Genomic DNA, 16,107 nt, shown 5'->3' with positions numbered 1-16,107 from the left:
GTCCTTGGGCAAGGCACTTTATCTCCATTGCCTCTCTTCACCCAGGTGTATAAATAAGGACTTGCGAGGTGACTTGTAAATGTAGTTGCGTGCGGCGGTTTGTGGCTGCAGGGGACACGTGGCTGTGGTGCCCCAGGAAAGATTGTTTGAATTGTGCACACTTTGGTGTGTAGGAGTGACAAGTTACCAATGACCTGGGTTAAGTTACACATCCGGGACAGCAAGTTTGCTTATGAGGATGTTCATTAATCAAGAAGCGGCTCACTGTGTAGTGCTTTATATTGCAAACTGAGATTAATTGGCAACCAAATTCCACATGTAGCATTAATAATTAACACAATTTATAAAGGACGTCCACTACCTGAATTCAGGGGAAGTGTATATTGGGCAAATGGGCTTTGACTCTATTGACCTCAAATGACCTATGACCTCTATAAACAACAATAGGGTACTCGCTGAAGCTAAATACGAAATTCATGCAAGCTTTATTTTGCGGTCACAAGAGGTCAAAATGTGTAAACCACCCATAGGTGGCATTCCAGGGATATTTGTCATAAAGGTATAACTTGAGAACCAGAAGAGCTTTAGAAATTACTAGCACTTTTTTATTTACATGCCAACGTCTACTTAAAATATAGCAGATGAGTAACATTGATATGATATCTTGTTTGTACTTACAAAGTAAAAAAAAAAGCAGAAAGATTTATGCACAAAATATGTATTACAGCCTTTCTTGTAAATGTGATGAAAAAGTACAAAAAAATTGTATTATTATTCAGCTGCCATATTTGGCCAAAAAAATGAAAGCTATTAAAACATGTAGACCCTTGAAATAGATAATTAAAATATAAAAAAGAAAATGAACTCCTCTTTTCAACTGATTTTGAAAGCTGTGACATACACTAGTACTGTAGTCTTAAGGCCTACCACTCCATCCAACAAACAAATATAAACATTAAATTGTCACAGATTCTCCAGATTTTTTCCCCTATATTTACTGTGCTCATAATTGCAATAGTCATATGTGTACCATAGTGGGAGCTTTCTTATTATTAAGACACAGTTACAGCAAAGATACTAGATACCTATGTTTGGTGTGCCCGATAGCAATTTAATGAAAGCCCCCCCCCCCCTTGGAGATACCAGAGGAATTAGCAATGGGCTATAAAAGGACACAGGGCCTGTTAGTATCAATACTAGCTGATTCGCTAGCTGTGGTTATTTTTCTGATACTTCGCATCGGTCCAGAAAACCCTGAGACAAGAATAAATTTACCCGATTTAAATACCCAACACTTTATCATGTTATACAGGTCCACACCATGATAATAAAACTAGATAAAATGTAATATACCCCTACCAGTATATAAGTACAGTCTACAACCAATTTACTGTAATATTGCATACATTATTAGGACACAAATCTTTAAAAATATATTTTTCTCCCCACATTTACAAATACTTTCCAATAAAATTTATATAAAGCATTTTTATCCCTCTTTATTTTGTTTATGAAATATACAGAACAATGTCCTGTAACTTTATAAAATTTTCAATTTAATGACAGGCCCCCCTTTGGGATACCTAGATGAATCAGCAAGAGATGGCCTGTTTAGTATCAATAGTAGCTAATTTGCTAGCTGTGGTTATTTTTCTGATACTTGTCTCAGAGACTTCCCGTAGCCCAGGGCCTGCGACTCCGCACCGGTCCAGAAAACCAGTAGACAAGAATAAATTTACCTGACTTAAATACCCAACACTTGATCTTGTTATACGGGTCCACATCATGATAATAAAACTAGATAAAATGTAATATACCTAATCAGTATATAAGTACAGTCTACAACCATTTACTGTAATATTGCATACCATTATAAGAACACAAATCTTCAAAACATATTTTTCTTCCCACATTGACAAATATTTTCCAATCAAATATAGATATATGAATTATATAGTACAATGTTACATTATTAAAAAAAGTGTTTAAAGACAAAGCTCAAGTTATTGAAATGAAAACTTGTATTCAATTTTCCATAGAATAAAAGCTTAAAACAAGCAACACTTAGGATTTACTACTTTCAAGTCTAGGATGATGAAAGGAAACTTAGGTGCACTATGAAAGGTACAAATGCATTTCATTTTATAGACTAATGGAATAATAAGTAGACTTGTTCATGATTAATTGAAGATTGGCAAAAACACTGGCAAGACTGTTGTAAGGAAAGTTGAAGGCTTTCAAGGAAGGCTTAGTAAGGTTCATTCTCCTAAAGCCACAGATATATTGTCATTCTTCCCTCTCTAGACAAACTATGCATCTTTTATGCTCCTCCATCTGGTGTGCTTGCTCTGCAGCTCCTGCTGGACACGAAACAATGGATAACTGCTGAAAATAGCAAAGATCTTCTTATCCTGATGTAAGATACTAAGATAACTGTTTTAACCAAGATGCCCTTGCCCTTTTTCCTTTACTATTCCTTTATATAGTGGTTGGCTTCTGTTTGTTTTGTTGGCATTGTGAATTGGGAGAGCACTGGGATAGCAACACTTGATCTCTTCCGATTTCTAAGCAGCTCCATGTCTGCAGGACTCTTTGATTTTTGCGAGAGAGAGAAGATAAAAGCAGACATTGTATTGGTAATGAAGAGGTAAATTGAGGATGACAATGGATATGAGGGGAGAGAGTGAGCGGGATATTTGTCTCGTTTAGACGCTACGTAAAAATTTCACAAAATATGGACATTTCCAGGCTTGAAGTTTCACGAAAGCTGAAGGACTACACAGTCGCCTGTGGAATTATGTTCTCTTGGGATCTTGCAATCCAGACCAAACAAGGAGATCCTATCCAAGATCAATCTTAGTGTAAACATGATGTTGATCAGATAGAGATTGTAATCCAGGTGTGAGACCAGTTTGGAAGCATGATACACTAGGAAAGATTTATAGTGTACAAGCACCTGAATTCGAAGGCATTTTCAGGACAAGTATTTAAATAGAAGGGTACATAAGTACAAGTACGATAGAGTACAAATGACCAAGTCTCGCTTTCTTCGATCGCTATCGTTACCGTAATCTACAGAAAGAAAGAGAGTGACTTAAAAACTCCGGAGGAATGCAATGCCCCAGTTGACTCTGCCATTGAAATTGAATATTATACAACAAACAGGGTTAAGCTAAATCCCACACGACCTTCAAAGATTCGTTAGAATGACTTTCAATAGCACATTTTGGTTTTTAAATTGACTGACACAGAAAACAATGTAATACACTCACCTTAGTGTCTGTGGTGGGAGGATCAGGATTTTCGCTCGTGATGCTATCCAGTGAATGAGCAGATTCGTGTGTGGAGGAAGCCCTGATAGGAAACAGAAAATGAATCAAATTATATACGATATTCTACCATATTTTAGCACAAGATCCCCAATGAAGTGAAGATGAGTAAATAATACATGGTGCAATTTAAGTCCTTCTGTAACTCCCATCATGAAACTGTATTGGTTGACACCTATCGTCTCATCAAATCACATTCAATGTTAACCTCCTCTTGAAGCTTCCTGCATGCGGGATGCTCAAAAGATTATATCTTTATATATATATATATATATATATATATATATATATATATATATATATATATATATATATATATATATATAAAAGTCATATCATACTCTGGCAGATTTCTTGCACAGAATGTAAGTTTACACAGATCTGAGTGCTTCCAATTAACTGACAGCGACCCAACAAGGCATCCCACAATCAAAATTACTGATCTATCAGACAGACGACTTTAGGATTCAATATTTTAAACCTCCAGAAAGAAAAACAAACACTCATACATTTATAAAGTGACTTATATGATGTTGTGATGGATACAGTATAATCTATTCTAAACGTTCCATTACATTTCCCATAATGTTAAGAAATGAAACTTCCATAACTATTGTAGTCCAGAAAATCACTCCCTCAATTTGCCTCTTTTGAATTTTCATTATTTTACTAGGAATCTTTTGCACCCAGAGTAAGGGGAAGTGATCATCTCACTCAACTTTATCCATAAAATTCACAAGATTGGAGAAAACTTACCCCATACAGCCTTGGCATGCCTCACACTGACATGTGCAAGGTCCCTGTGTCTTGCATTTCCATTTGTATGTCATCCAAACCATGCAGCCAATAACACAAGATATGGATATCATGGTAACCAATGATAAGGCGGTGACTATATCAAAATTTAACCATGGGTTACCCTCATCTGTCAACAAGAGAATATATATCTTAACAAGATCCTAAGGGCACTATGGTTCCTTGCTTGTAAGGAATATTTACAAGGGAGAAGCACTCTCCTAAAATCGTTATGTAGTTCGATGCACACACACAATATTATTGCCAAAAATATCACAAATCAACTGTTGGTCCTTCTGAGAACCTGTTGAGGACCAGGTGTCTGATATGAGCAAGAGTTGTCTTTTTTTACAGAACTCACAGATTCATCCTAACTGTACTTATTAATATAGGCGTACGAGGCGGGGGGGGGGGGCAGACTGCCCCCCCAAATTTCCAGAGGACAAGAAATTCGGGCAAAAGTCCTGAAAAATTCGGGCAGCCTAAGAGGAGAAAAAAAAAATATATATATATATATTTTTTCTCCTCTTAGGCTGCCCGAATTTTTCAGGACTTTTGCCCAAATTTCTTGTCCTCTGGAAATATATATATATGTATATATATATATATATATATATATATATATACATAAATATGCAGTACCTTGCCCGAACCTTTTTCCAATTTTTGCCCGACAATTCCATGATTTTCTTTATTTAGCATCATGATGCCCGAATATTTCCGTGTAACACCACCGTAAGCGCAGTTCATCTGGGCTACCACGCTTTTTGCACGATCATTTTTTTTCTAACTAGTCAATTGTATACCTGGACCAAGGGCGGCGGAACCGGGGGGGGGGCACAGGGGGAACATGCCCCCACTTTTCCTTAGGTTAAAAATATGCCATTTTTCTACATAAAAACTGAGGTGCCTGAAGTTAGCAAGAGGCCAGGGAACCAGAATGAACACTCGGGAAGGGCCGTTTCTGGCCATCTGAGGGGGTTTGTAAAACCAAAAATTTTATAGTACGCTCCGCGCCAACCGATGGTGGCGCTCCGCTCAGATAGTCGTGCATACAACTTTGCAAATCCTGACTAAGCCCGTGACTTATAATGAATTTCTGTGGGTCAAACTCAAAGCTATTTCAAATGGAAAAAAATTTGTTAAGATATTAACAAGAAAAAAACTCGGAAAAAAAATTCGGAAGATTCCTACATTAGCAACTAGCATGGTTTCACCTCATTTTGTCTCAATAGAAAACTTGTTCCTTGTTTCCCAATTTGCGCATTGGATATTGCAGTGCTAGTATGCATATTTTCCTTGGGGGGGGGGGGGGGTTGATGGAGTGATGTGTATACACAAATAAGATAATACAATAAGAGTTATAAAGGGTACTAAAAATAAGGCTGCATTAGTCCAATCGAATTTCTGCAAAGTTCCCATTGATGTCGGTAGCCCCCCTCCCCAGATTAAAAGAGCTCCCGCCGCCCTTGACCTGGACATCCCCAACATGAGTGTATATAAGAAACATTTTCTTTTTCATGGATGGTGGGGGGGGGGGGGAATGCCTACAAGCCTAGAAGTACAGGTTTATCATATTCTTTGTTATATTTTATACTTTTTTGTGAGACAAATTGCAGTCTCACCCGACACAGCGACATTATTCGGCCTACGTGTCGTTGAAGAATGTATGTTTTTCTAGAGGTAGCTGAGTACTGTGTTAAAATAATAAATAAGGTAACTAAATAGGAGCTTAAAAATTATACTGTCCCATTTTTCCCCTTCAAAGTGATGTTACCATATTTTCTTCTTCTAATTTACCAAATTTTTGGGGAAGTGTAAATTTCTAAAACGTGAGATTATAAAATAAAGATGTTTAGATGCAACTTGCAAGGCCTCAGAAGTGCCGCTTCCAGCAATCTGAGAGGCATTGTTTGCCAAAAATTTTCTTGTACGCTACGCGCCAACCGATGGTGGCGCTCCGCTTAGATAGTGTCATGGGAACTTTCGGGCACAAAAAGTTCTGCCCCCCCAAACTGAAATGGTCCCGTACGCTTATGCTTATTAAGAAGAATTTTAACACAACCAAACAAAACCTTGATCTCTAATAACTTAGCACACAAAGGTTGCAGCGATGTCAACTTATGGATAATGTTGATCGAAACATAGCTTAGGACACTGATTACATGTCCAGAGGTTCGAAAACCAGTAAAGGACGGTAGTTATTCCACTGTGGGCCTCGCCATCTGTATCAAACAATGCTATAGTCGTTTCTTTGACATTTTTTGCTTTCATCCTCTAGAGATCAATCATGATGCTTTCCAGACTACAAATCATTTTTGAATCCAAAAAATGTATCTACATATATTTGGAAGGGCAATGAGTTGAACAATCTACAAAAGTGAAACTGAAAACCTTCCAGCCTCTACTGGGATGAGAACCAAGATATATCAATATAATGTATTTATCATAGGGAGAGGTAGCAAGCAATTACCAAACAGCCTGGCCACATGCTAGGATTAAAATAATTTTGTTACTTTCAGCAACCTCTGTTTTAACCCACATGCTAGGGTAAATAAATTTGTTGCTTTCAACAAGCCCTGTTCCAATGTTAAATATATGGCTGAAGAAACAAGTAACTAAGGTACGGATGCATTCTGCAGGATTGGCAAGACATTTAAGACCCTGAGTGTTTGATAACAGAGACAGATGAATGTGCAACCACACCATTATGAAAATAACCGTCAATCATGTGATCAAATAGACTATTGTGTGTATAGTGGTAGTATCAAACAATAATAATACAAGCCATCCATCAAGGTCAACAAGACGTGTGGGTTAAAATGTAAACCAAACAAAAACCTGGTGCAAAGACAGCTACTTGTATATGGGAAGGGGAGGGTTGATGGATACAGCCATTAATTGTGACAGCTTCTTAAGTTCATCATATTCGTTTGCAACAGGTAGCCATAGGTGGACTGGTGAGGGATGGGAGAGGGGTTGGATTGGGTTAACAGAAGGGGTTCATGTTAACCACTTTACAAGTGTGTTGGATTTAAGTCTCAAGTGAGGAAGACATTTGTAGTTGTAAATTTATAGTTGTTAATTTGCAGTTGTATATTTGCAATTTGCAAACAGACTTCTTCAACAATGAGGCAGATCATGGCTATGGATGACACCAATATGAAAAGACAAACACATGCAATGTCAGAAACTGACCTCAGCCAAAGTGAGAGGTCAATGGAATGGCAACCGCACTGAATATGAAATAATTAAAAGAACAACTTACTCTTTGCAAAAATATGCGACCAAATGCCACTTGAAATACTGATAAAGCTTAAAATGAGAAAATAATACAGGTGGTTTCAGATTTGCTGAGCAGAGATCCTCATTGCACTCAAATTGTAAGAATAGCATACAGTGCCTCACACCAGCTCCCAACTTATTTCCTCTTTCTCTACAGAACTGATTCAGGCAAACTTGTAGTATCTGAAGCCCTTATCTGAAGAAACTCAAACTAACTATCAACACAAATTTCAAATCCTTCAAACAGATCCCAATCTTGACTGCATACATAATTACAAAACTTAGCCTATACCTCCTAATTTATGGAGAGCCATTTCTTTGGGTAAGTAATCTACTAACTTGATTTACTTTACATCTGAATTATGGAGAATGGGCAATGTGGGGGGGGGGGGGGGGTAGACCGGGAGAATGGGAGGTTATCCAAGCCTGCATACGATATTTTCATATTGCCTGACAAAGCAATATTTGATGATGTTGTACCGCTTAAATATATCAATGCTGTCCTAATTTGAAAGCCACTGATGTGAGTTTAAGCATGACTGGTCTCAGGTTTTGTTCAAAATGTGAGCTTCAGCAAAATGGTTCCAATTTTTCTACTTTTTTAAATGATTTTACACGCCTTATTTGGCAAAAAGAAAAGTGTCTGGGTGACATAAAAATTCATCAGTTGGCTGTCATTTGTAACTATCTCAGTACAAGTAACGTGCTACTCAGTGACTGGCAATGCCAGACAACTGGTTGTTCACACAAACTTTGTGTTCCAATGCAAATAATTACCGCCACTAAGGTAAAATGATAAATTGGTATCACTTCCAAAGCTAGTGTTCTATTCACCAACCTAAACATCTCCATCCCTAACATGTATATTGATCATTATAATTTTGCACCAGTTTTGGACAACAAAATTTCCCGTTTGGACAAAGGCATGTCATCTGCACAACGACAAAGTCAAATCCTTCAAAATGTGTACAGCATGTACTGGCAGGACTGTTATGACCAGATAGCTGCAATTTAACCTCACCTATTATTGAGTATATGGAACCTTCTGTAGTCAGGTCAATAGCTAGGTCAGGACTTGATGAGGAAGATAACGAAACTGTGGTTTCTGTTGGCGTGGAAACTGTAGAGTTAAGTATAAATATTAAGTAATTAACTTAAACATAGTAAATTGTTTTCTTACGTGGTTTTAATGTGGGGATCTCTGGTGAACTCAAATGACCTTTCACTGCCACCAAAAAACAGATGAACAGACTACAAATACATATACAAGGGCTGACCGCGCAGATGGACCAGGTAGGTTAAATGAAAATACATTTGGTGTATTAAACTTAATAAGATTAAATAGCTATAGCAGCAACGTTGTAAATAATGTGATATAGCTGTATGAATAATTGTGGTTTAAAACATATATATTTAAAAAAATGTAGGTTAGTGCTTCATAACAAGTTTTACAGTATTGAAGTCTTCTTCTTCTTCTTATAGACTGTTATGTAAGCTAAATTAAAAACTGCAAAGTATCAAAAAACCACATAAGATCTTATATTATCCAGGAATTTGTGCTATAAACTGCAGGGCATATTATATTGCGATAAACTACTGTAGTCACACCTGAGTCTTAAACCATACAATAACTAGCACACACTCTCTATGACTTAGCAGCTGGTGTAGGCCTATTATCCTATCATGGGGCATGATGGTAGATCATACAAAATGTCAGCAATTGCTACTAAATGCTGAGGTGTGTCTGGCAACTTACAAGTTCTTAAAACAATTGACAGGTTTAGGTAAGAGAATGCTGAAGAAGATATCATCTTACATACAAACATCAGTCACTTTCTTACCTGTGGTTGAACGGAGGTCTCCACAAACTCTGTCATTCCTATAATTTCCTTCAAAAAGAATCTGTAAGATAAGGGAAGAAATCAAAGTCCCCATATCAGCAACAGTACATTTTCTTACATTAACCCCCCCCCCCCTCTCCCCATTTCACAATAAAGAAGCCAAGTAAATTCCTTGCAGAAGGATGTAGACCTATTGCAAGTCTACATTTTACAATTTACAGTAAAGTGTGTTGATTTCAAACTCTCTAATAGCCTACTACAAAAACCTGAGATATTCCTACAGATTCTGACCCACAAACTCATTTCCAGATATGGAGGTATCAATTAAACAATATAATGCTCTAAGATTGATATTAAGATCAAATACTTGTGGAAGTTTGAACATGAGTGACCATTATTTGGCTGTCTATAGCATATCTAGCCTACTCAGTTGTGGGCAGGACTGATGACGTTTAAAGGCATTGAAGACTCGCTCCAAACGGCGTGCCGCCGTCTGAAAAAGTTAACTTTCCGTTGCTTGCTAGTGAAGTTTTTTGGTGTCTCTACAAAATGCAGACAGTAATGAAACGTGATACCTTGTTACCTTTTACTGTATCTAGACCTGAAATGTCCATCACTGCTTTGTTCACTGTGTTGTGGGTATTGACTGTATCTGCATATGTATTCACTGTGCACTAGTGTCTAATTACTGATGGTAACAAGCTGTGTGTGTATTTTCTGGAATTGTTGGTGGTGTCTAACACTTCTGTTACACCTTACTTGAAACTAGGTCAGATTACCGGCATGAGACGTTTCTTTGTGCGCAAGTCTTCAATGCCTTTAAGGCACCATAATGAAATTAAAGAAAAGTGACATAACAGTTCCTAAAGCCCTTGCAACAAGGGTGTATATTAACTTTCATACAATAGAGGATGATTCATGCAGACCAGTAGTGCACTGCTGAATGGAATGAGGAACACAGGAGTCCTATTCAACCTGCCTGAAGCCATCCCACCCCCAGTCCTCCCTGCCCATAATCCTACTAGTGACACAGAGTCTAACCAGCTGGGTCATATCCCAGAACAAATCATCAACTGCCTCCACATTGAACCTCTCAGATTTTGCTACAATTGCTCTGATGCACTCTAAGATTTTTGAGTTTGTTTGAATTTCTACTTTTCAGTTGCTTTGAATAACAGCCTCCCATAGCAACCAAAAGTGAAGAGCTTCTCTTGACGTGCCGGAAATAAATATCAGGCCCATGTTTGCCCCAATGTACAAGGTTATATGAATACAGAATTCGGACTGTTTTGTATCTCTGATAGGTTTGAACTCACCTCATTTCCAAGGCAGTCTCTGAATGGAAGACACTGGCTACATTTATTGAACCATGTCATGAAAGATCCTTGTTGACACGGGCAGCAACCACTATTAAAAGAATTATACAAAGGAAAAAAATACCCAATAAAACCAGTGAATATGTACATTTTCACTTTGAAATACAAAGATGTTTTTGTCTGTTTTATTCCTCTGTTATGCATGAACGAAACTGTATATCAGACTAATACTCTTGTGATACTTGCCTGTGACCAAGCTTGCTTTAAGCAAAGGTTTATATCTGCAGAGCCAGAGAGTAAACCCTCTATGTGTGGGGGGGGGGGGGAGGGGCAGGGCAGGCGCTAATACACTTCTAGTTTGGGCACATACATGCCCTCAAACTAAAAAGGGTACTTGTAAGTAATGAAAGGGGTCACAAAGGAGGTAAGGCGGGGGTGCCGGGGACATCCTCGTGTTACCACCTCCCCATCTTTGCAGTTCCTGTATATCTGTTATCTTTGCTAGATCATACACAAGCATAATCTAAAGTGCTTGACACGATAAATGTACATACCTTCCTGAACTTTCACACTTATAATACCCGGCAATGCAACGATCAATATCAAAATCATTCCAGTAAATACAAGCTGCCAGTTCTTCCTGTAACAATAAATGCAATAAGAAATGAATGGCACATAGTAGAAGCATAAAACTCCAACTATATGTATGTATATATCTGTATATAGGCCTATACGCATTCACAGACACATACATAGCACTAGGATATGAATATTAACCAGAAACTTCCATGAAATATTACTTCATGATCACAGGTGTTGACAGCCAGGTGACCCAGGTCAGACCCAGCGAAGAAGTGGCAATTTTCGACGGCTTACAAGGGTTCCAAAAGCAGTAAGGCTAGCAGGACAGAATGACAAACTATACAATTTTTATTCTTTGAGGGGATCATATATATATGCTTAAGGGGTTTCTTGTGGTAGAAATATTTCAACATATTTACATAGATCCTTTGGATAAGGACCTATATACTGTGATGTAATATAAAATGTAATATATTTCCAGTTTCAAGGGAGGGTTTAAACACAACTACAGTACACACTCTGGGGCCTGAGGATCAGGTCAAAAAGATTGACTGTGGCTGGAAAGACCCATTTCGTGCACACAATCATGTATTAGAATCTCACTATCTATTAGGAAGATGATGCGTTGCTTTATCCGTGCAGCTTCATGAAACAAAGTTACACAGGTGTCTGTCTTCTTCTAAAAAAATACTGTGATGAGGATCTTAATTGTGAGTTTAACAACATCATGACAACATAACAACATCTAAAAACATCATGACAAATGTGGCTACACTCTTGTCTTTGTTCCATTGGCGCTACAAACGTCAAAATGGTTGTAATTACCCGAGACAGGACGGAATCAGAAAGAATCTCACATACTAGAAGACTGAGTATGGAGAGTATAGCCAAAATAAGCTGCAGTGGAAGAAACAAATAAAAAACAAGTTAAATTTAATGACATTTTACAAGATCTGATGGTATTAAATCTAAGAGAAGATCTTGCATCTGTTGTCAAGAAAACCTCTTAGATTAACTCATTGCTTCTTAATAACTATATCATAACAGCAAACGTCAAAGAGGCTGAGTTCAGAAAATTCTACTCTTGTGTTACCGTCCAGTTGTAAACACAGGACTGTGAGTGTGAGGTTTCAGAAACAGTGCATTAACAGCACAGTCTAGATTTACAAACTGTATCTTAACGTGACACTAAGAACAGTGTCCTATCAGTTCCTGCACTCTTCCCTGATACTACTGATGTGGTTCTCCTAATGACATCAACCCTATTACAAAGTGTTAGTCTCCGCAGATCCCCGGCCACGCACTAAATCTACACAGAGGGTGCTGTCATACCAGTCCTTTCTAGTTCACGAAACTTGACAAGCTAACGTGTCTAAAACCACTGGGAATTCTTTTAAGGAACCTCTGGGAGACACTTCTGGGCAGTGATTTAGCCAGGACGATACTCCGATGTGTCATTCTGAATGATTGACCTCCAGGGGGGAGGGGTCTTTGGACTGAAAATGCTTTCAATCAGTTAACAATAGTGCAACGTAAATCTGGTTCGCTCTTCTCTGTGAGTGGTGCTCGGAATCAGTATCAGAAGCCACAAAATTGTGTTTAGAGTTGAGAAAGTGATTGATTGGAACGATTAATTCTTAGTAAAACTGAACCAAGTCATTACCTCGAAATAAACACCTGCGTAGAAGCCCCTCATCAGATTTTCTTTCTGCGACATTCTATTATGTTTAGGCGACATTCTTTGATGTTTAGGCTACAATATGTCTCACAAATATGGGCTGGCTAAATCGCTGCTTCTGGGCAAGGTAATGTAATTGTCTAATTATTCAAACATAATATGACATATATTCAAACTGACACATATGACTTGTACCAATCACAACTAACTACCTTTCAGCAATGATGCGTTGCCCGCCGTTTACTTGGCAACTTTCTTTGTTCATCTCCTAGCTGCTATATGGATAAACATGTCAACATGTAACATGCATTAGTATATTTTTTCTTAACGTTTTCAGGGTCTCCCAATAAATGTCAGGATTTTTATAATATATACCTGTACAGTAACTATACATTACTGCAGTATATATATATATACAGTTTGAACTTCAAACCTGTCAGGCCAAAAATATAACATACTGTACCCAGACCATCTGTTCCACCCACTATGATCCTAAATATCTTTCCTAAGAAAAAATAAAATAAATAAATACAAAAATAATGTTACACTGTATAGTTGTGACTTTATAATTGACATAACTTAATAGCATTTAATTATATAGAAATTTGTTGGTTCCTTTTACCTGTATGTCTTGACTGCATTGTTTTACTTTCCTCCCCCATCCCCCCCCCCCCTTGTTTAGTACATGTGCAAGTAGAGCTGTACAGTAAAGTACCTGTCTGCTTAAATCATAATACAAATTACTTTCAATTAATTATTATTGACTTAAGTTGATCTGATCATCATTGCCCATAAATGATCATACTTGAACTGCCAAAATGAATTACCCGAAGGTAAATGAGTATTCAAAACCATGTACATTACCTTGGCGATGATTGTGTTGGCCTTCATTATGTGGTTTGATTGCTGCTGCAGTATACAAAATACAACTATGGATGAAGAAGAGAATTAAAGAACAATCAGAATACACAGTTTAGTAATTTCATTGTTTGATACTTTGTATTTTTATTGAAAAAGTTGTTGATTAGTCTAAACTGCAGGGAATGCAAAATCTGTCCCAGTTCTAGCTTATTGCCGATCAGTGTCAAATCAGCTTTATATACATTCTAAAATCAAACTTGTAATATCAGTACTAGTAGTAGGAGACTAGGAGGGGGCAACAGGCATTTCGTCCTAGAAAGGTTGAAAATAACTTCTTATTGAAAAAATAACACAGAAATGAAATAATCAACCCTTTTGCAAAGAAGTGCACTGTTTCAGGATAATACTATGCACCATTTAATGGATGTGAAGACTCGCGCAAAAAGAAACGTCTAATGCCGGTAATCTGACCTAGTTTCGAATGAGGTGTAACAGAAGTGTTAGACACCACCATCGATCCCAGGAAATACACACACACAGCTTGCTACCATCGGTAATTGGACACTATAGTACAGTCAGTACATACAGCTACGGTCAATACCCACAGCACAGTGTATAAACGATACAGAGATGGACATCTCAGGTCCAGCTAAAGATAACAAGGTATCACGTTTCATTACTCCTCTGTCCGCAGATTGTAGCGACATGAACAAAACGTCACTTGCAAGCAACGGAAAGTTAACTTTTCTTCCATTGCTTTAGTGACCAGACGTCCCTGATTTTCGGGGACAGTCCCCGATTACAGTGTGCTGTCCCCGATGAACATGTGTCCCCGAAAATGTCCCCGATTCTTCAAAATGTTCAGGAATTTCGGAAATATCCCATATTATTAGTAAAATAATTGTAAAAACAAAATTTAGTCAAGTGTGCAGTCGCAGAACGGAACTAACCAGTATTTCAGGTGGGCCAGTGTAAAAACTAAAATGCTAGATCGATCTAGCCTAGGCCTAGCGCTCTTTCGTAAAGTACATTTCATCTAATTGAAAAAGTGCTTCTAAGTATCACCATTTTACATCTAAGCACCTTATGCACTTGGAAATTTTTCCCCTTTAGACCCCTCCCCAATATCAGTTACGCAATAAATGTCCCTCCAGTCAGGCAAATATGGTCACCTTAACGGATTGATTCCTGTCTAATGGCGCTAAGTCTGTGCAACCTACCACTTACCAGATCCAGACGTGGTGAGATTCAACAGTTGTACAGTATCCGCCTATAACAAGGAACCTAAGTAGAACTAATCTTGCTAAGCGACAGATAATCTGTAACGAACTTACTATTTACTGACACCTCTTGCAAATTTCTTGTTGATGCCAAGTTTGTCCAGACAAAACAACAGGTTTGAAATGGTCCGCAGTACTTACTGAACTAGTATTACGATAAAAATGTATTGTGTATACATCGTTCACATCACAGTTGTGTATTATGTATATATGGCTACTGTAGCTACGGGAAAATAAATCTAACGAAACCCTATGCAAATCCTGTCAGGATGTACTGTGGAGGCTCGTCATAATTAACCAATGATAATAGGTGTCAAGGTATTGAATATTAATAATCATCCATTTCACCAATCAAATATCGAGGGCTCGTAGCAGTTACACCAAACAGCTGAATAAAGTTGTACTTTTATCTATATACTCTATTTATAGTAAGGAAGGCACGTGAAACCGCACCAGCTTTTGCCTGCGAATATATACGTATCGTAGTGTCCTGGTATGCGACTGAAGTGGGGATCACGACCTTTTCTAGCATCGACAAATATTCACAGGAAACAGAGAATTGTCGATGATTGAGGAGAAGTCTTCACTATAAAAGTTCCAAAATATAGTAATAGCATTATGCAACTTAGCGTGAACCTTTATAATCTTATCAAAATTTCTCAAATGTGAGGGGCTGCACCCTTTGTTCAATTTAAAGGGATGCAGTCGGTGTATTTAGTCTGGAGGTTGGGGTAAGCGCCAGTAATACTGATTGTCATTCGAAGTTTTACCAATAATTATACTGATGAATCATGGTTATAGCAGGAAGCTAACTCTTAATTAAAGATTTCTGCCAATTTATGTACACGAATGTGTAAAAGTAAGTAAGTTGGCCTGACGTTTCGATCCTAGCAGGATCTTCTTCAGAGGCTAAGTAACAGCTACAGAAGGAACAAAAACACGCACAGAATACAGACAGTTTAATGAGCATGGTGAACACAAAGAGATAGATGTAAGGGGATTAGTAGACAAGGGATGGAGAGAAGAAAGAAAGAATTGATGAATTTAGAAAGAAAGAATTTATGTCCACTATTGGTTGGTATCGTACCAGGACATATGTGCCTCATTAATGTATACGCTAGTTTTGTCAGATACTTGGAG

At 37.8% G+C, this 16,107-nt stretch overlaps 1 protein-coding gene across 3 annotated transcripts; it reads right to left on the bottom strand.

Moving 5' to 3' along the window:
* Nucleotides 1–698: 698 nt before the first annotated feature.
* Nucleotides 699–15,173, bottom strand: LOC139975589 (uncharacterized). 3 transcript variants are annotated; one of them, XM_071983614.1, is made up of 10 exons: nt 15,022–15,173; nt 13,691–13,755; nt 11,974–12,045; nt 11,121–11,206; nt 10,567–10,657; nt 9,251–9,311; nt 8,431–8,529; nt 4,086–4,254; nt 3,273–3,354; nt 699–2,590 (listed from the first exon to the last, which is right to left on the bottom strand). In XM_071983614.1, the coding sequence occupies exons 2-10, from the start codon at nt 13,715–13,717 to the stop codon at nt 2,471–2,473; spliced, it is 807 nt and encodes a 268-aa protein (XP_071839715.1). In that variant the 5' UTR covers nt 13,718–13,755; nt 15,022–15,173; the 3' UTR covers nt 699–2,470. The 3 variants fall into 3 exon arrangements, with proteins under 3 accessions (XP_071839715.1, XP_071839716.1, XP_071839717.1); XM_071983615.1 differs by lacking the exon at nt 15,022–15,173 and adding an exon at nt 14,915–14,991; XM_071983616.1 differs by lacking the exon at nt 4,086–4,254.
* Nucleotides 15,174–16,107: the final 934 nt, after the last annotated feature.

This window comes from Apostichopus japonicus, chromosome 11 (assembly GCF_037975245.1).
Source record: "Apostichopus japonicus isolate 1M-3 chromosome 11, ASM3797524v1, whole genome shotgun sequence".
In the NCBI taxonomy this organism is placed as follows: domain Eukaryota; kingdom Metazoa; phylum Echinodermata; class Holothuroidea; order Aspidochirotida; family Stichopodidae; genus Apostichopus; species Apostichopus japonicus.
Note: the sequence above shows the minus strand (reverse complement) of the source record. Positions and strands in the feature narration are given on the sequence as shown.

Excerpts from the sequence above, each read along its gene's own strand:
- LOC139975589 (XM_071983614.1), bottom strand. The coding sequence starts at position 13,717 with ATGAAGGCCAACACAATCATCGCCAAG. Across the intron at positions 10,658-11,120 it reads AAGTGTGAAAGTTCAGGAAG|TGGTTGCTGCCCGTGTCAAC; the intron begins GTATGTACATTT and ends TTCTTTTAATAG. Across the intron at positions 2,591-3,272 it reads CTCCCACCACAGACACTAAG|AGTCCTGCAGACATGGAGCT; the intron begins GTGAGTGTATTA and ends CAAAAATCAAAG.